The following is a 21,428-nucleotide window of genomic DNA, read 5'->3' as shown; positions in this document are numbered from 1 at the left end:
GAGAATGACTCGGATAACAGGAAATCAGTTCTGAAAAATATGAGGATGTAATTTGTGATGTCTTTTGTTATTATATGTCATAGACAAAGCTCCTTTTTAACTAAGTCAGAGCAGGGGTCGCTGGCAGATGTCTTTAATCAGATCAAGATACTTTGACACAAACATGTTTACTCTGACATGTGGCTGGCCAGTCATCACAATGAGCAATAGTCTGTCAACACACACACACACACGTGCACATTCCTCAAACACATTCACAGGGACAAAGAGTATTTAATACTAAAGTGGCTTGAAGGCTGTCGTCGTCTCATTTCCTACACAGAAGCAGGTGGAAGATGCTGGCCTTCCATCTCCAGCCCTCCCTTCCCATCCTCTAGAAACCCCTCACCCCACTCTTTTGTGTGCTTGCGGAGGGGATCTTTTGTACTGGGCCTCAGGAAGGTGAATGGGCCACATCTGCCGTGCTCCCACTGAGCGGATGAAGGAAAAACACTGATAACAGATGGACATGATGTTCCTGCACATGTTCTGGTATTAAGGATTGCGAGAATTTGATTGTGGCATAGTTGTTTGATAGTATAGTTAGAGTAGTACAAACACTTTTATTGTTCATAATGTTGTCGTCTGCCTCGCGAAGTTTGGAATTACTTGGATGAAAATTATCGAACTAAATGATCTTACAAAATGGAATTACTTCTGATCAAATTAATGAATGAATCTGTGTTATTGTAGTGTCATCACCACAATGAGAAGAAATCCAAAGAGCAGTCGAATGAGGAAAGACAGCTGTCCACCACTGCATTCACGACTGTCAGCGGCAGCACATCGCGTTTTCTCACTCGAGCATGGGTTAGCTCATTGTTTTTCTCAACATAAACATGAAATAATATAACAATATTATGCTGACTGACTCGAGTGTGTACGTTCTGTACAATAATTGGTGCACTCTGCTTTATTAGCTTTTTCCCTTTTGCGCTGCATGAGCTTAAATGCTTTTGTTCTTTTTTTTTGTTTACACATTGTTTTCAACTATAAGAAATGGATATATTGTAAGCTTCTTGTGTATATTTCCTAATAATACGCTTAAAGTGTGACAAACTTAAAAAAAAAAAAATCTAAACTTAAAAATAACGTCTTTCTCGTTAAACGTCATTTAAATAAACTAATATTCGAATATTCGATTTTTATGTGTTCTCTAATCCAGCCTGTTACATTTTTTAATTAGGCTAATTAAATTAACATTTGAGTTCTCCTCCGCCAACAGCAAGAAGGCAGAGGACCTGCACCATCACTGATAGATGAAGCAGAGATACACAATATTGGAAGAATAGTAAAATCCGAGAGGAAAAATAATTACTGTTGCTTTTGTATTTGTAGTAAATAAAAATGACCAAATAAATTGTATTTAACAGCTGTGATGGTGGCTACGGCATATCTCTAGCCTTTCATCTGGCCTTCTCCCATTCCATACAGTAATCCATTTCATTTTCGACAGTAGCGATTATGAGGATATGCGTGTCATCAATGCATCCAACCACACTGGTAATCCTGAATGAAATTATTCGGTTAGAGGTCACACAGCAAGATGTTATCAAGTGAGCATCATTTCTCAGATTACCTCCATTTAAATTGATTTCTCCACCACTGACCTGCAATCCTGTGAATCTCCTCTTTGATGGCTCTCACGAGTTTGTGTAGGAAATGACACAAAAGAGCGAGGCACACTTTCCTTCTAGTTCTGATACAGTGTCCCTACTTATGTGCACTGCATCTCCAATGATATAGAGAAATGCACAATAAATGAATGTACTGCACTGCAAAAATGCTTTTCTTACTTGGCCCTTTTGTCTGGTTGTTTCCAGTCAAAATATCTAAAAATAAGCAGCGAAATGTGACTAAATGTCTAAATGTGTCCCTTTGCAAAATCAAACAGATAAGCGACAACTAAAAGAGCACGACACTGAATAATAGGGGTGAAAAACTCAGTTCCTGGAGGGCCACTGCCCTGCAGAGTTTAGCTTCAACCTGAGAATGTCTAATAAGGGAAGAACTCCCTCTCTCAGTAAACTTCTGGCTTCTAAACTGGTTGCAGTTCCACTCTTGTTCCATATGAGGGCGCTCACAGGACGAGTGCAGAATGAATGGAGGTCTATGGAGCTATACCTCTCAAAATGTATATATCTATAAAATTAATATAATTATAATTCTATATAATTTGAATGTTGTATTCGAAACGAGATGGAAAGAAATGACACATTGTTGGGTGTTAGATTTTTTTAGAATCACTTATTTACTTTAAAAAGTCTTTTAAAATGTCAATGACATCATACGACCAGAGATACTGCCACGGTGCCATCAAGCGGTATCTCTAGTCGTAATCAGTCCTTCACTGACCAACCAGTGTTCATTAGCAGAATGCTAGCGTGTTATGGGCAGCAACAACTCAACCTGTAAGAGATCGAACGGACATAACTACTCGATCATTCAACTTTCGACCTATAACCCATGTTGAACTTGCTAAACCTACAATGAAATCGGAGATTTCTCAACGGCAATCGGGTGAAAGAGACAAATTTAGACGTCTAGCTCCATAGACATTCATTTTGCACTCATGGGTGATCGCCCCCAGTGGAACTACAACCAAAATTCGGTAAAATAGGACTTAATAGGGAGTGGCCAGGCTCTCCATAGATGGACTACAGGGGTTGGACAATGAAACTGAAACACTGGCCAATGTTGGAGGTTTCACATCTATATGCCTGGCGGCCAATCTTCAGAGTGAAGCACGGGTGGATCAGTGATGGTTTGAGCTCCAATATCATGACAATCCTGATTGTATTTGATGGACACGACACTGCCGAGGACTACCAAACCCTTCTGGAGGATCATGAGCACCTGATGCTCAAACCGTGTATCAGCATGATCATGCACCAACACACACAGCAAGACTTGTGACAGAAGGGTTTGATGAAGATGAAAGTGACGTTGAACATCTCCCATGGTCTGACCGTCACCAGATCTGAATATTATTGAGGTGTTTTGGAGGAGCGAGTCCACCAGCATCATATAGTGACCTGGACACTGTTCTGGAAGAGGAACGGCTCATAATTCCTCTGGTCACTGTGAAGGACTTCTATCTGTCAATTGGTGCTGTATTTGGATGCAAAATGAGGCCCTCACCATTCTAACAAATTATTGTGTAGTAAAACCAGGTGTTTCAGTTTTTTTGTCCAACCCCTGTATTTGAAAACTTCTGGTATGTGTTGGAGGGTTGGAACTAATGCAACACTTGTTATATCCATGTTTTGTTATTTGCTCGCCCTCATGTTCCTTTTACATGAATTTTTCTTCTACAGAACACAAAATGAGTGACATGAGGGTGAGTAAATGATGACAACTCTCTCTTTTTATTTACTTTCTTTAAGATGCCATGTAAACATCTTAAGTTTGGTTTTAGCATATTTGGACTAACTTATTAGACTTTGTATGTTTATCCTGAACATTGTACCTGAATGCCACTGTCAGTCTCCTTTGTTGGTGTATGTCGAAGTCGTAGATGGTTGTTGTTGTTTGTTGTCAGGACATTAGCTGGATCAAGGCTGCTTTGGGGTTTGGCAGTGAAATCGGAGCACGCTCCACATGTTTCCATGGAGACACAACACGTGACACCACACCTTCTTTCATATCCCCCTTCACATGCAAAACAAAGCTTGTATCGCCTGCCATATGTCCTTTCCTCCCTGTCACTCACAATGATCCATGGAGATTAGTTAATGACATCTAATATCTTAGTCACTACAGTCTAGTATATATGTTTTAGTTGTATTACGGCCGGACAGGTGGCTGCCCTTCAAATCTCTGTTTGTGTGACGCAAGCTACTTGCACCCAGTGCACCTTCAGACCCTTCATGACGCAGTTTTCCCTTATTTACACAGTCACAGCATGAATACTCTTTAACCTTACTCAGAATGACAGTGCAATCTAAACTTATGGTGTAACAAATAATATAGCATTCAGATGACCAATAGAAATAAAATAAAAATAAAAATGACTGTAGTACTAATGGTTTTGTTCATGATCCAGCTTACAGTCACGGGCGATTCTGGTGGTTACAGAATTAAAGCGCATGTTATTACAGTTCATCAGTGTTTTTTTTATGGATATAAAGTTAACCAGTTTATTAAAGGGTTGGTTCACCCAAAAATGAAAATTAAGTCATTAATTACTCACCCCCATGCTGTACCAACCTCGTAAGACCTTCGTTCATCTTCGGAACACAAATGAAGATATTTTTGATTAAATTTGAGAGCTGTCTCACTACCACATTGGCTGCCTAAGGGACTGGCTCTTGACGGCCCAGAAAGTCAATGAAGAAAATGTTTAAATATTCCATGTGACTACCGTGGCTCAACTATAAGTTTATCAAGCGACGAGAATACTTTTTGTGCGAAAAAACAAACAAAAATAATGACTTTATTCGACTATTCCTTTTCTTCCTTGTTGGCCTGAAACGAGACTTCCTTAGATTTCCACGACGCATGCGCGAGAATTGCGATCTCCTTCAACCACTTCAGTTCTCGCGCATGCGTCGTGGAAATCTAAGGAAGTCTCGTTTAATAAAAATAAATATTTAATAAAAAAATAATCTTGATTTGTGTTCCGAAGATGAACGAAGGTCTTACGGGGTTGGTAGAGCATGGGGGTGAGTAATTAATGACTTAATTTTCATTTCTGGGTGAACTAACCCTTTAAGCACCCACTGAAAAGGTCTGTATATTTGTTAGTTGTAACCAAGCGGCAACTAGGGATGGGACGGAATGAAAATTTCTTATCACGATTAATAGTGACCAAAAACTGCACGTTTTAGCTCAGCCCCAAAAAGTGGCAATTTTAACATGATGTTGAATGAACAGATTAATCTACACAGATTACCAGACCAAATTAGTAATTTGAAACATTTCTAAAGGCATAATTTCTCAAACGGCGAGCTGGATTCTGTGCTATCGCGTCTTCTCTGCGCACATGGCTTCACTTCCCCCGATCTTCTGTACAAGCACGTTGCATCACTTAAACTGTCAGAAACACACAAAATGATGTAAAAATGCTCGTTTTGTTTAGTATTCACATAAACACAGATGGTGATGTTTTAAGTGAACGTAAAAAGTTGAGAAAGGAAATGCATTTGTATCATTATATTGGATCCGTGTATTAGCTCTTAAAGTGACAACAGCCAATGTTAATCAAAGAAAAAACTGTACCTGAATACTGTTAGACCTACCTGAAAACTTAAAGCACTCTTTATTTAATTTGTATTTAAATTGATTTATTTGTGCTTTGGGATTCTGAATTTTCCAAAATTAAATTCAGGCCCTGATTCTCTAATGGTAATTTTATGCAAAGTTAGAGCCAAATAAATGAAAAGTTCAATGGCACTTGTTTTTTTGGAGAAGAAATTTCAGTTTGGTGCATAATTGTCACTGTTTCATTTGAGCAGATGTGCTTTTTCTGTTTTGCAAATTGCCATTCAGTAGCCATGGCATTTGAGAGAGATCAAACCTTGTCTTTTGTTTCTGAGGGATGCGTTTCAAGCTTTTCTTCTTGGTCTTTACAAAAAAAGCAGGAATTAGACCAGTGACGGCAATAATTGGTCTATGTTGGCTTGGCAACACTTTCCGTTCATCAGCTCACCATATGATTACATGTCGCTTGAACAATAAGGTGTCTCAACTACCTGACTGTGGTTTATTTCAGATCTAGATACAATACCTTGAGTGTTTTCGCAGACCTGGCACAGTTTCTTGCAATCTTGATCTTGTTCTTCTTGCAGTGGATTGTATATGGCACTCTAAAATGTTACAAGGTCTGTAGTTACTTAAAAAACAGCCACATTGATTTTCGGTGGGTCCAAGAATGGGATCTTAATTGATCTCTGTCAAAGGAATCAGGGTTAGTCTTTTCAGACAATAGATCTGTTTAAAGCCCCTGTTACACAAAGATTCTGGAAAATACATGGATAAAGTGACCCGGAATTTGACCCGGGTTCGTTTGAATTTTGTTTACTCGCACTGCCAGTAATTTTCCGTAATCAGAGGAATAAAAATCCGTAAAATCCGTAACGTATAAAAATCCTGTAAAGACACTTGACATTGATGTGACATGTAATGTCTCAGTAGCATCTTAAGTTTGCTTATGAGCTGCAATTTCTCTCTCCAGAAACCATGCTTGTATTTATTTTTATAGCTTTTGTTCACACAGCGTGCGTTCCAGGAATGAACACAGCAATGTTACTAGTTTCCCAACCCGGCATCGATCCCCCTCATCAATCCCAGGTCGTGTTTGCGTTCACACAGAAGGTGTTCTTTGAATTAACGCACTGTGTGAAAGGGCCTGATGTGTGTGTCTCCTGATCACCCCTTCCTCCTTTCAAGTTTTATCAAGAAAAAAAAAAGTAATTTTTACATCATAACATAAAATTACATGTGAAAAAAAAAAAAAAAAAATCCAATGTCCATCGCTAATTACTTGGCTAGAGAATGTATTGGATGTATTCACTTTTTTGTACAGTTTATTAATGTATGCTACCACTCAAAAAAATGTTTGTGTTATAGGCTCAGTTTGCTCACCAAGGTAATACGTCCAGGGCGGGACTTAGGGGTTTGAGTCACTTTCGGGCCCTACCTTCTACACATTACTTTAAATAGAAGTAAATGATGCATACTCAAGCTATTTATTAGAGCTACACAATTCTGGATAATTTGAGAATAAATATAGAGATCTCGATTCTGAACAAACAGCAACATAATTTATGTTAATTGCTGAAGTTTATTAAAAATGTTTAATTGATCTGAATTATTAAAAAAACAAAAATTGGGTTTGAATGATTCAATTCCTCAATCAACTACAATTGTTTCATAGATGAATCAGAATTTTTGAACGGATCTCTTGAATGAACGATTCAATGAGAAATGTTTTTTATTAAGTCATTTGTCGCCATCTGGTGGCATAACAATATGATGGATCCAATCTTTATTTGAAGTGCAAAGCTATGTTTAGAAGGTGACTGGTACCATAGCCAGTGTTACATGTTAACAAAATAATTTTTATAACGTAATCATTTATTTATATGACCACTGATTGAAGCTTAAAGTTTTTTCCAATAAATAAATAATGACTAAAGTTCAAAGTGATCATGTGTTTATTGCAATGTACAAACGTCTTTTGTCAGAATGAGAATAAAACACTTATTTGCCTGGAAAACATATTGAAAAACAAACAAATACCCTGTAAGGTTGCAATCATAACAAATCATTTGTATTACATATAAATAGTTAAATCTATGAGTGTATAAATCTTTAAAAAAAAACTGTTACTGGTAAGTGTTCGCATTTTTGAGAAAAAAACAAAGTTACAGGCATTACAGTTCTCCGTTACGGACGCGAGCGCTCTGAAGTGGCACTTAAGACTGCTTTAAAACTTTCACAGACCTCAAACAGAAAAGCAAAAAGCCTTCTTTAAAGTGAATTTCGTTTTGTATAAATTTTATCTTTATTTTAATCAATGTTTTATCAACCAATTGCCTGGAAATGGACCTTGATGTATGTCATATATATAATAACAATTAGGTTGTCTCATCTGTTAAAATGCTATCAAATTTCAAAAACATTTTACAACCCCTATTTTGGTATTTGAAATGACAGTAAGCATTTGCTTTAGAAGTGGAGTAATTCAGGTCCACCTCACTCTAAAGGCTAATGAATGTTCTATACCAAGATGAACAAACAACTTGTGATCTGCTGAGCGAAATGACACCTTGAAATGAAATATTGCAGCTGTCTGTGTACTTATGAAGAGATGGTTTTGGTGAGGGAGAGGCTTTGTGACGGCTGTCTGTGTGAGTGACATCAGATGTGTCTGCATTTTCACTATGTTACATGTCTTTTATATTTTTACATCTTCGTTTACGTTTGTGATACCCATCTTCTCTCATTAGTCAAGTAGGTCTGAATCACTATACTTGGTTGGCATAAGCAAATAGAAGTTCCTGAAAGCTCTGCCAAGTAGGCTGTTAAGCCCCCTGTATGATGGTGTGAGAATTAAGCGGTTTGACTGGTGTGATTTGGTGGTGTGCAAAAAGAGGAATCCTGAGACCTCTAAGCCAGCTATCTGGACAAGAGGGGACGCCCTGCCCCCCATCCCAGAGGGATTCTTTCCACTGCTTGTCATACATAGCTGGTGTAGTATCCCATGAGTCCTTTTCTTTGTGCTTTCCATTTTATACTCATTCAATCAAGTGCTTAAGTGTGAATTAACATGAATATTATTCCAGAGTTTCCTTTATAATAGGAAGCATCTTGTGTTCCTCATCTCATAGAGGCCTAATATTAATTTATAATTTAAAGCTATCTACCCATCATCCTAACCTAAACCTATCATCCTAAATGCAAAAATATCAGAAACATGAGTCTTCAAGAGTCTGCAAGTCTCTTTCAGTGAGTTGAAAGAGGGCTATTTTTACCCTCAGAAGATACTAGCTTTACGAGTGGACTACATTCTGCTGTCAGTGACGTTTCAGTCAGGTCTTGGGATTGAGAGTCTATATTTGACATTTTCAATGTCATTGCTCTTAGCATTTATAAAACACAGCTCAATTTCCAGGGCTCTGAATGTGAGTTGGGAGTGAAATTGGCTGTTAACTTTTTATGCAACCATATAAATGTTATGTATATGTTTTAAAAGGTCATCCGTTTAAAATATAGAAAGGCCATTTGGGCTAGTTGCCTACAGTAAATTCCATGCTGTATTTTGTAAAAAAAAAAAAAAAAAAAACGGGACGTGTGAAATTTAAATCGTTACAAATGGATAAATGAGGTCATTCATGAAACTCATTAAAAGAGTATCACTCCATCATTTTATTGTGAAAACTAAATAAAGTATTAAGCAATTTAAATCCCATTTCCTTAGAGGATGATCATCTAAAGAAATCGGCACAATCTTATACATTGTGGACTGGAATCTGATCAGTTTTGTCAGGATTGTCTGATCATCCAGTTCCTTGACTTGCATATTACTTTGTTACCCCTAGAGGGAGGCAAAACACCAGAAATCCTTTCAATGACACCTGTTCATATGTGGTTGTTCTGCACTTTTAAACTGTACACACACACACACACACACACACACAGTAGTGTATATATAATTAATGTGCCCCCCCCCCCCCATATGTCATATTATTTTGTGCTTTTAACACACACACACACACACACACACACCGTAGTGTGTATATATATATATATATATATATATAATTAATGTGCTCCCCCCCCCCACCCCATATGTCATTATTTTGTGCTTTTATTTTATTATTAATAATAATGTTTTTCACAAACTTCAGATTGTAATGCTTATTTCCATCCTATCTTGTAGATGCTTCATGACTGTCCCAAAGCTAGACGAGAGGTGGAGATGCACTGGCGGGCTTCCTCCTGTACCCATATTGTCAGAATTGTTGACGTCTATGAGAATCTCTATCAAAACAGGAAGTGCCTTCTTATTGTAATGGAGTGGTGAGTCATCATCACCATCATCATCATCTTCTGCTGTCTTCAGTATAGATATCAAAATGCCCTGTATTTTTTTTTGTGGTCATTTCCACATTTTACTTCCTTTTTATAATCACTTTCCATTCATAAGCAATTTACAATTCTATGAATATGAATGTTCCATCTTCTTCATTCAACAGTTTACATAGAGCAACCCTAGATTATGATATTTGCTCCATGGTAAATGCTGATCAGCAGCACTATGGTCAGGCCCTGTATTTATTTCCTGGATCATCCCTATTTGCCGTTGTGGCCCTTATCCATCTGGCTGTAAAACATGTTAGTAAAATTTGCATTTGTTTCTGCCATGAATACAAGTTAAATATTGACATTAAGATTTTTTTATGTACCAGTACAGTCATTATTTTGGGAACAAAACGTCAAGTCAATTGAACGGTTTTAATATTTGGCTAGTCACAGTTTGAATAAATATTTCATGAGCAATATAATGACTTGACATTTGCATTGCACTGAGCATTGTGTCTTTGCATTGTCATGAAAACCTTGATTCATTCAGTTACTTTTTTACACAGCCCCTTAACGCATTTGTAATGTGTTGTCAAGGTTTCGTTGCCTCATCCGTGTAAAAAGTTTACCAGCAGGTGTTTGGAGGTTACTTACGGTAAACACTAATTCACCTATTTGCCCCTGTCATGTTTGAGTGAATTGAAAATTCCCTTGTCTGATGACGTGCTTGCTTAGTTGGTAACCTCTTCATCATATAGACTTTAAGTTGCATAACCAGATACTGTTGTTTCCCACACTTTGCAACATGTATGCTATTGCTCGCTGGTACCAAACTTCTCAGTCAACCACCATTGTGTGGTCCTTAGCAAGGCAGTTGAACCCAGATTTCTTCATTGGGACGGCCCCTGCTGTAATCAAAATGCAAGTCGCATGGATGCAAGTTCTCATATGATGACATAAAATAATAATGATTTGGTTAAGTCTGCAATAATTAATTTAATTAAAAAACTACTGATTTGATTATTTAGAAGAGTTTTGTGAGGAAAGAATGGAACTTCTGTTAAAGTGTTTTATTTAAAAAAAATGGAAATGTTCATTTATAGATCTATTATTAAGTCAGAGATTTTAAAGGGATAGTTCACTTTGAAATTAATTTTTGATAAGTTTTTGCTTACCTCAAGGGCATCCAAGATGTTGGTGTCTTTTTTTTTCCACAGTATTTTCAATTTTGATATTTTTAGGTCAAACCGTTCTTGTTTGTCAGTCATATAATGGAGGTATATGGGGTCCACCTCAAAGAGTCCAAATTAAACATGATTTAATGACTTGTAAATGTAAGTACACATTGATGGCCTAAGACACGAAACGAGCAGTTATCAATGGCCCCGTTCACACTGCAGACAAAAGTGGCCCAAATCGGATTTTTTTGGGGGGTCAAGTGACCAGGTCAGACTTCTTCAGAGATAGTGTGAACAACACTCAAATCTAGCCCAGATCTGATCTTTTTAAATCAGATTTAGACCACATTCATATGTAGTCCTGAATCAGATACAGATCTGATTTTTTTGAATGTGTCCGCAGTGTGAACAACCAAGGCGGATTTAATGCGACTCTGACATCTACATCTGATATTTGACACAACTATGCGCTGGCGAGTATAAGCACTAGACACAACAGACACAGACAGTAACATTAAAAACTTAAATACATATGGAGAACAGTGATGATGGAGCGAGTCAATGAAATTAATATATGGGCTAATTAATAAATAGCCAATTTTGCTTTCTTTCTCTTCATTATTCTCCTCACATTAGTGCAACAGTGTGCTGCGTAAAGTGCGTAAGTCATTGTTGTAAAAACAATATAAATACTGTTCGTTTTCTCACACAAACTGCTCGTTTCGTGTGTTAGGCCATCATTTACGAGTCATTAAATCATGTTTAATTTGGACTTCTCTGTGCATGCTCAGAGGTGGACCCCATATACTTCCATTATATGATTGACGGACAAGAACGGTTTGACTTAAAAATATCAAAATTGAAGATGCACAAAATATCAAAACAAAGACACCTACATCTTGGATGCCCTTGAGGTAAGCTAAAACATTTAAAAAATTATTTTGTGAGAATTTTGTGAGTAGATTTTACATGTTGTACGTATTAAAGCCAAATGCTTCAATCTGATGCACGTTGACAGGTCAAAGTTAAGAGCTCCAAAACCTTTTCTATGTCCAGAATAAATCTGTTGAAATTGTAGTACTGTTTTTTTTTTTTTAAACGGGTATATACACCTATTTACAATACATCCACAATGAGGTAGCAGGCAATATAAAATAAAGTCCCCATGAAATCAGAATTTTAGTATGAATGTTGCATTCATACTAAAATACTGTTTTAGTATGTATATACTAAATACTGTTATATATTGTTTGTACAAAGTTAATATGATTGCCGTAAAATGCATCCTAAGATCAAAACATGTCAATTTGTAGCAATTTTTTTTAATCATATATATCATCATGAAATTAAATGACATTGTAACATATATCGAATTATATAAGATTATAAGATTTTGACCATATCGGCCAAAATTGGAATATTTGCCCAAACCTTGCACTGAATACATAATATTTGCATGGTTGAGAACTTTTACTATTAGTATCTTTAGTATTGCGTTTATGCTGATTATTGTCTTCTTGTATGTTAATTCATGACACCATTTTGTCTAGATGCAACATGATTTGGTTAGCAGAACTGCATGCTTTCACTGAAAAGATCAAAGTGATGTGCTTGTGACCTTGAACCATATCAGATATGATGATGTGAGAAATAAATCACACCTCCCAGTTTCCATTCATTTGCTTGTGCAAATAAAAGATGACTAGGACATTTTCTTGTCTTGTAGTAGGAAGTCAGAAACTGCACCTGTCACCACAGTTTGTTTTATTTTGTTTTAGTCTAGGGATGGGACGATTACCTCTATAAACCACTAGAAATGTACTGGTTGGTATCATTGTGTAAAATTTAATTATCATTAAAACCGTGTTTGATTATCACAATATCAATAACTCACTATAAATCATGTCCAGAGTCTGATGCAGGCGTGCAAAGTTTTTTTTTTTTCTTTTTTCGAGAAGGAATGGCGGAATGCAGTGACCGTGCTTGGGAGATTTTTCAGTCTTTTAAGAGAACCAAATATGAGGTGTGGTCATATTTTGGTTTTTATTAAAGTCCTGAGGGAAACTTAATCGAGGACGGTCACCCTGTCTGCCCAACATGCACAACAAACTCGCTATAATAAGGGGAAACACTTCAAATCTGCCGATCATCTTGTGTGACCATCATCCAATGTTGTGATTTCATTTAAAACAATCAAAAACGAGGACACAAGACTCAAGACGGCAAGTTGTATTTGAATGAAATGAGAGAGCGCGTGATGCATGGATGTGCTGTGTAATAATGCCTTGCTATTGACGACGGACATTATAAAGAAGGAAATGCCACAGAATAGAATCTTGCTTTAAAAAGTGCATAGAGCTGCTTGTTTTATTTGTTTGTAGATTTATTAAATATAAACCTTTTAAAAATGTTTTCAGTGTGGGCATAAGTTGTTCTTGAACACTTTCATCTCATTTTAACAAAACTGTGCTAAAACTGATAATCTGATTTGAAATTTTTATATCGTCCCATCCCTACTGAGGTTCCTCAAAATATCTTCTTTTGTGTTTAGCAGAAGAACGAAATTCATAGAGGTTTGGAACAACATAAGGGTGTATAAATTCCAAAAATATAAATTATTTTTGGGTGAACTATCCCTTTAAATGCCACAAATGCTACAATAATAAATCAGTGTTCATTTGCTTCTGCTTTACAGTCCATTTATTTTTTTGCCAGTCTTATTATTAAGAGTAATATTGTTTAATGGATGATGCAAGATTTCATACATCATTTTGATGTAAGATAGGGAAGTGTAGTATTTCTTTAGAAACCGTTGCTTCTTTCCCTGATTGTATGACCAAAATGAGCGAGTGAGTAGCTTCCTGACATGAGTGATAGTGTGGTATTTGTGGCTCATGGGATATCATTTTAAAGAATCATCAACATATCACTGCTGTTAGTCATAGTACGAATATTAAGATAAGTTGGCTGAAGGTATATCATAGACTATAGAAGAATATGAATGGATTACAAGAAATCAGGCTATAGGCATCTCACCTCGCAGGAAACAGAATCTACAGGTCATCAGAACTGAGTGTGCGGCAAGTGGTGGAAATGGAAAATGCCAACGCTGTTTTTCAGCTTCAAATATGGCTTTTCTAAGAAAAATTGCACACAGAAATTGTTGCAACCCAACGCTATAGTGGGGCTTTAGTGGTTTTCACCATAAATCACATGCCTTTCGATATTCAGCACTTAACACTCTTTTTTTTTATCTATGCTTTCAGCTATAGTGTATATATATATATATATATATATATATATATATATATATATTGATTGTCTGAGAGACAAAGTGTCTGGGAATTAGTGAGATTGAAAGTGGTGAAACGTGTTGTGGTTGTTCATAGCCCCTTCTCACAGTGAGCCGTCTAAGTCAAACTCATAGTGCGTTTTTCTATCTCTGTCAGGCGTTTGATGATTTCACGTGAAACTGACTGCAGTTCTTGGTGAGCTGTGGAAATGAAACTCGCCTCTCACGCCGTGGGCCATAGTGTGGGGATATGAGAACAGTATGATTCCTTGTATTTGCATAGATGTACTTGGTTATCAGCACAGTGTGCACTCCTTTCAATTTTATTACCATGCTTAATTGCAATAATGGGGTTTATTTTTAAGGATCCCATTAGCTGAAGTCTGTACAGTCAGCTAGTCTTCCTGGGGTCCATTCTAAAAATTTACATTACAACAACAACATTTCAATCATCACAGTTATCATATACACATTTCATATATATATACATACATACATAAACACACACACGTACATACATACAATTTCTAATTTCAATTCATGACAAGACGAAAAAATACATGTACAATTATCATACTCAAAAAAAAAAAAAAGAAAAAAAGAAAATATATAAAAACCTACATCAACACATAGCACCTTAGACTTCTTTTAAATGACAGCTTATTACAAATCTGACGAACTTCAATGGGAATATTATTCCAGATGACACAAGCTCTATACAGGACGGTTTTCTTCATAAAATTCGTTTTTGGATAGGGGGTCATTATGTGACCGTTATAATGGATGCGCAAGAACCAATTAAGTAGACTAAATATTGTTTTTTGAGTCATTGTCCCATTAACAAAATCATAACCATGCAGTCTTATGCTGATCCCTCTCCTTTGTGTCCCTTTTATCTCTCTTCACCCATCGTCCCCTCTTCTGTTAAGAGAAAGTCTTTCTAAGCCAAATGACCCAATTTCTCGCAACTGGCAAGTTTTCAAGAAATGGAGCTCACCCGACTTGCACATCTAACAGTGGTTTGCGTTTGTCGGAAATAACCACAATGATCGCATGGGGACAAAGGTGAAAAGATCCCCCCTTCATGTGGTTTTATATGTATGTGAACAAAGTAAATTGTATATGAGTTTCAGAGGTAGGTCCGCACTTATCTTGCAGTTTAACATAATAATAATAATAAAAAAATCTTTAGAAGAAACATTGCCACAGCTACTATTTCAAATCCACTTTGGCTGAATTTACTGCTACTTAATTTTCAAATGTTATCAATAATAATGAATAATTATTAATAATTGTAATAATAATAATACAATTTTACTTTTCCCCCCACTTAACTGTCTTAACATCACATAATAGTTTACTGTCTTTAAATAATCAAACAAAAAATATCTCCACCAATATGAAGCGATTTGTATTTTGTAATATGCCCGCTGATTTTTGCTTTTAATGTGTTTTAAAGCATGGATGGGGGTGAGCTGTTCAGTCGGATTCAGGACAGAGGGGACCAGGCATTCACTGAGAGAGGTAAGTTGTCTACTCTTACATTGCAAAGCATATGAAACAACTAAAATAGTAATTAGGCCCCTTTTCACAATACTGAACAGTCTGTCTGATTACTTATTCCATTGTCTTTTCAGAGGCTTCTGATATCATGAAGAGTATAGGAGAGGCCATTCAGTATTTACATGCGATAAACATTGCACACCGAGATGTGAAGGTAAGAGTCTTATGATGACCACTATTGAAGTGATGGGAAATTGTTTGACTTCCTCATTTTCTTAACTGAATATGCCTGTAAATCCACTTTGCAGCCAGAGAACCTCTTATATACCTCTAAAAGGCCCAATGCCCTTCTCAAACTGACAGACTTTGGGTTTGCAAAGGAGACGACCACACACAACTCTCTGGCGACCCCTTGCTATACTCCTTATTATGTTGGTAAGAATATCATAATCATCACTACTTAGATGTTGATAATTAGATGTGTTCCCACTCGTGAAAGCTTTCCATCTTTTCATGTTATAGCCCCAGAGGTTCTCGGTCCAGAAAAGTATGACAAGTCCTGTGACATGTGGTCTTTGGGTGTCATCATGTATATTCTGTAAGTGAATCTGTTTCGTATGTTGTAATGTGCATACACCATTTTTTTCTCTGTCTAGGCCTTTATTTAAATGGGTTTTGTGACTCCTGACCTTGTGTCTGTCTGATATAGTGCAATTGTAACTTTATTCAACTTCCAGGCTCTGTGGTTACCCACCTTTCTATTCCAACCATGGATTGGCTATATCCCCTGGTATGAAGAAACGAATCCGTATGGGACAATACGAGTTTCCAAATCCTGAGTGGTCGGAAGTCTCAGAGGAAGGTATCTGTCAAGTTCCTGTTTTGTGAAAGTGAATTGAGAAACCGTTCCTAGAATACTTTCATCTTCAAGCCATTTGCGTTGCACATTTCTAAGAATGATTATAGATTTGAGTGACTCAGTCTTCCTATTTTAGCTAAACAGCTCATCAGAACATTACTGAAAACTGAGCCAACACAGAGGATGACCATCACTGAGTTCATGAACCACCCCTGGATCAATGTGAGTGAATATTAGAACATTATTTTACTGACACTGTTGATTTAGACAAATGGATTTCCTTTGTACATTATATTTGGCTTACTATGTTATACGGTGCTTTGCGTGGCTATAGCAGTCAATGGAGGTACCGCAGACGCCCTTACACACCAGCCGTGTTCTGAAAGAAGAGAAAGACACATGGGAGGATGTCAAGGTGAGGAAAAAAAAGTCTTTTTAGAACATCTGACCATTTTCAGAACATTTTTTGCAATCACTGCACTTCAGATCCATATCGTCATTCTAATTAATGTTAATATGTCTGTATTCCACAGGAGGAAATGACCAGTGCCTTGGCGACAATGAGAGTCGACTATGAGCAAATTAAAATCAAGACGATTGAAGACTCGTCCAATCCGCTGCTGATGAAGAGGAGAAAGAAAGCTAATAATATGGCTCCTGAAAATGAGACGCCTGCTTGCTAAGGACACGTTCACTCTGTCGCACATGCACACACACATTTTACACTCTTATATTAGTTGAAAAGTTTGATTTAAGGAAGCAATAACTCCGTTAAAACGAGTTTTTTTTATATGTATTTCTTTTTAATCACTCTACATCTGTAACTAATACACCCCTTTGCTACCAAAAGAGAGGGGCTGTACAATTATGAAACAAGACTATACAAATTAGAGTTGTGAAGCAGCCGGCATCCACTTATTTGCTCCTTACAGTGTTCATGAGTTCTGTTTTTCACATGGTGTTTAGTGGGGTAATCAGAATGCTAATTTAGTTACCTTTCTTTTGCATTTTATTTTTCCTTTTTCTGTTTGTTTTATTTTTTTTTTTAAATCAAAAGCGATTGGTACATGAGTTCATGAGTTATACACAGATTTACCACTGTTTGTTTTAATGATGTTCCATTCGGAGTTATAGGACCTCTTGTAAAATAAGTTGCCCTGTAATAGCACGATTAATCAGTTTCCTTTGTGCTGCTCATGTTCTGAGGAGCTTATGCATAAGCGCTAGCTTTCCTGTTTGTTCTTCATTATGTTTGTTATTCATTTCTGCTCTCGAATGCTCTTTTACAGTAAGACTAGTTCCAAGAGACACTATCAGTGTCCAGATGAAAATGTATTTCTGAAATGACTCTTTGAATGTAAACGCACTCTGTTCTTTACTGTGAAATTGTCTGTCAGTATTGTTCAGGGTCCTCTCTAGTAAAATACAATATCTTCTTTTGAGCTTTAGATCCAATTAGCCTTATGTTGGTTATCAGATTGAGAGGAAAAATATCACATTGCTCCACTTTCACATTGATCTAGCTGACCATGGAAAGCCAGTCTGGCACATTTTTTCTGCCTTTGCTTAATTCATGCTTGGAAATACGTTAAGTGCACACTGCTTTGATTTGCCTTGAATCAGTCCTATGCATATTTGTTACCAGAGATTTGTAAAGAATGATAACCTATATTCTGGCATTTAGTTTCACAAATACCTACTAAAATAATCAGTAGACATATGTAGTCTACTGTTTTTTCACCCACCACCCTGAACAGCAAAGCCCGTTTGTATTTTTTTAAGTGTATAATGAATGAATTATGAAACGGGATCTTTGTGAGAGTGATCAGGATGGTTGTTCTTTTGGCTGTAGAATGAACATACTGTATGTGATAACCGTCAAACCGTACTCTTCGTTATGCCAGTGTGTTTTTGTTTGTGTTTTGTGTGCTTTCCAAGCCTACCATGCAGTAAGTATTTGAATGTGAGCAGCTTTAGGTACCAGATGTTTTATAAAGGAACAAAGAAATGCCCCCTGTGACTTAAGGCCTCATGTTCTGGAAATGTTTAAGGGAATCTTGCACATACACACGGATTGATTTTAGATGCAATGATTGATGTACTTTGAAAGGTTGTGGCTTGTTTTATTTTTCCTATTTAGTCTTTTTTTTTTTTTTTTAAAGAAAAAAACAACAACTGTATACTTAATATTTGTCATGTGATTGATCCTCTTTTTTTAAAGGACATGATTTACTGCTCACAATGTTGAATATGCAGAGTATACTCTCAAACAGCAGATATCTCTCAACCGATTTCAGCGCCCCTCTTGAAGATAGTGCATCTTTTTATTCAGTCTGGAAACTTGATTCCCTCATGCATTAATTTTTCAAAGCAAAGACTACAGTATCATAGGTTGGAAAAACAGACTAGAATTTTATACTAACAGGGAAATGCAGATATTTGTCTTGTTTCTAGTATCTGACTGCTGTACGTATGTCTTGGTGTGCTTCAACTTTGGATTAAAACACCAAAAAACCCACCTGCCTGTGTCTCATTTAAACATGTAGATTTATGTTAATACCACCAATCCTAGTATGAACAGTTTTTGATCTGTATTTTCACAAGTCTTTGTTTTTTTTATATTCTCATACTAACTTAGCTCTTAAAACCTCTCATTTACTTTATGAAATTGATCATGCAAATCATGTAATCATTCTCATCTCCCCCAAACTACTGAATAAATGGCAGATATCTTAATAACTGATTTCACATTTTCTCATCCTCTGTTAACCTTTCCAGCCTTACTGGGATTTTTAAATGGCCTAAGATTACCTTTTTTCCCTTTTTTTTTTAATGCAAATGCTGCATTTAAAAAAAGAAAAGAAAAGGCCATCTTAGGCCATTTAAAAATCCCACTAAGGCTGGTTCCCTTAAAGGGATAGTTCACCCAAAATTAAAATTCTGTTATCAATTAATCACCCTGAAGTTGTTTCAAACATGTATGAATTTGAACAGTTTATGGCCCCCATTGACGTCCATAGTATGGAGGTGAAAAACAATGCAAGTCAATGGGGTCCCCATCAACTATTTGAACTACTTCAAAATATTGTTTGTGTTCAGTAGAAAAAAATAATTAACAATAATTTGGGACAACCTGAGGGCGAGTAAAAATGTCCTTCAAGAGACCTTTTTGCGCGCAGTTAGCCAGTTGTACAATACGGTACATTACTGGCAAGTACAGGTCCTTCTAAAAAAAATTAGCATATTGTGATAAAGTTCATTATTTTCCATAATGTAATGATAAAAATTAAACTTTAATATATTTCAGATTCATTGCACACCAACTGAAATATTAAGGCTGCTATCGAAGTTGAGCTGTCAACGGGTTTACTGCTAACTACTGAAAGCATTCTATTGAGTTAATATGAATAAGTTAACAGTTAACGTTAGATATGAATTGGGCTATATGCACGCATAAATTCCGCATTTGACGCAAGGAGGCTCGTCCATTTCCGGTTGTGGAGATTAAAGCGGAGGAAACCCGAGGAAAACGGGATTATGGCAGAGTCTTCAAAATTTACTGTCCTTCCGTCTTTGAAACAACGTACGTTTAGATGTAATTTTATATATAGTTATGTTTATTTAATATAATTTTAAAAAGAAGCATAAACACAAGAAGTGGTGTCTGTTTTATCTGTTTTTGTGACTAACGTTTCTTTAGTATAACCATGGAGTATAAAATTCAATATATATTCTCGGTATTGCATTGGACTCTACGATCGGCGGAAGTTATCGAGCATCGTTACACCTTCACCGGAAATACCGCCGTGCATATATTCAGGCCATATGGTGATAATACTACCGGATCATTTGAATATGAACAGCTCACGCGCGTGTGGGCATCGCCGCATTCGCCAATCAGCTCGGCCTGGAAAACTGAACATGTCGTTGCTTTCATACGGATTACTTAACCACAGAATATTTGTTTTTGGTATGATTTACATCATTTAAAAATGGAGACTTGAAGCTTTGTAAGACATAACTCTCACGTGTGTGTGGCAAGTATTTGCTGACTTAAAGTTCAGTTTATGTCACGTTTCAGAATGAACTTCAAATTGAGAGAGAAGGGAGAACGCGCATCATGTTTATTTTCATTATTTTACGAAAAACACAACATTTTGTTTTTAATATGAGTGCACAAAAATAAACGAAGACATTTAACAGTTTTGAATGATGTGTGACACTTTTATGTAAGATCAAATTCAACAGAGTAATTTGAGTCTCTTTTGCACTGATAAGGAAAAAAGTGAGCTGAGCTGGCATCGGCGGCGATACGGTCGGGATCAGCACTCCAATTTACTGCAGTCAGCTGAGCTCATAGGCCTATGGATCTATGTTCTGAATGGATGACAATTTCTCCAAATAAAGGTACCTGCCATATTTATTGAGTTTATTGCGTTACGGCATTTTCTCAGTTTTCTTGTGCTTCTGCAGTTTTCCGAGTTATTTACATTTTATCTATAACTGTTACTCTCAAAGCTCACAGTCAGTAGATACCTCAAAAATGGCTCCGCGCCGCGGTGACGTCACACACAACAAACCCATGTGTCTGACAAAAAACCGATAAAACGTGTTAAGCCCACTTGGATTCTAGCTATCGAGAGTGAGACTGAGTCATGCCAATGTATAAGAAATTATTCATCTTCATGTTCTTAGTATATTACAACTAAAGGGTAATCACCCTTCCTGATTCATACTTCACATCACTCGGGCAGGAAATTAATGAGAAAACAAAAAAACTTTGGTTCACTTTAGAGGTCGATGAATAATGAATTTTCAAGATATCGTAATTAAGTTCGCAGTACCTGCGGATAACTGATGAAGTAGCAGATAGTTATACAAAACATAACACTCAAGGTAAAATAGTCCTGATTCTGAACTTTGTCACAAAAATAAACTATTGACTTATGCATGAAAATGTATTAAACTTTTAAATAAAATTAAATTCATTTTATTAATTAAAACATTCCAAGTCAAATGTGTGTTTTTA

The 21,428-nt window shown here is 36.5% G+C and overlaps 1 protein-coding gene across 2 annotated transcripts in view; it reads left to right on the top strand.

The window, feature by feature from the left end:
* mapkapk2a (MAPK activated protein kinase 2a) overlaps nucleotides 1-18,917 on the top strand; it is a 31,381-nt gene extending 12,464 nt beyond the window's left edge. Inside the window, exons 2-10 of one of the 2 annotated variants that reach the window (XM_039673599.2) lie at nucleotides 9,425-9,564; nucleotides 15,497-15,561; nucleotides 15,675-15,754; nucleotides 15,849-15,975; nucleotides 16,063-16,138; nucleotides 16,278-16,402; nucleotides 16,536-16,621; nucleotides 16,737-16,814; nucleotides 16,933-18,917. In XM_039673599.2, coding sequence (XP_039529533.1) covers nucleotides 9,425-9,564; nucleotides 15,497-15,561; nucleotides 15,675-15,754; nucleotides 15,849-15,975; nucleotides 16,063-16,138; nucleotides 16,278-16,402; nucleotides 16,536-16,621; nucleotides 16,737-16,814; nucleotides 16,933-17,082 — 927 coding nt within the window. In that variant the 3' untranslated portion in view covers nucleotides 17,083-18,917. Of the gene's footprint in view, nucleotides 1-9,424; nucleotides 9,565-15,496; nucleotides 15,562-15,674; nucleotides 15,755-15,848; nucleotides 15,976-16,062; nucleotides 16,139-16,277; nucleotides 16,403-16,535; nucleotides 16,622-16,733; nucleotides 16,815-16,932 lie in introns of both variants that reach the window. The other variant, XM_039673598.2, reaches the window with a different exon arrangement.
* The last annotated feature ends 2,511 nt before the right edge of the window (nucleotides 18,918-21,428 follow it).

Source organism: Pimephales promelas, chromosome 21 (genome assembly GCF_988280905.1).
Source record: "Pimephales promelas chromosome 21, fPimPro1.hap1.1, whole genome shotgun sequence".
NCBI classification, from domain to species: Eukaryota; Metazoa; Chordata; class Actinopteri; order Cypriniformes; family Leuciscidae; genus Pimephales; species Pimephales promelas.
The sequence above is the reverse complement of the archived record's forward strand: the minus strand, read 5'-3'. Positions and strand labels throughout refer to the sequence as shown.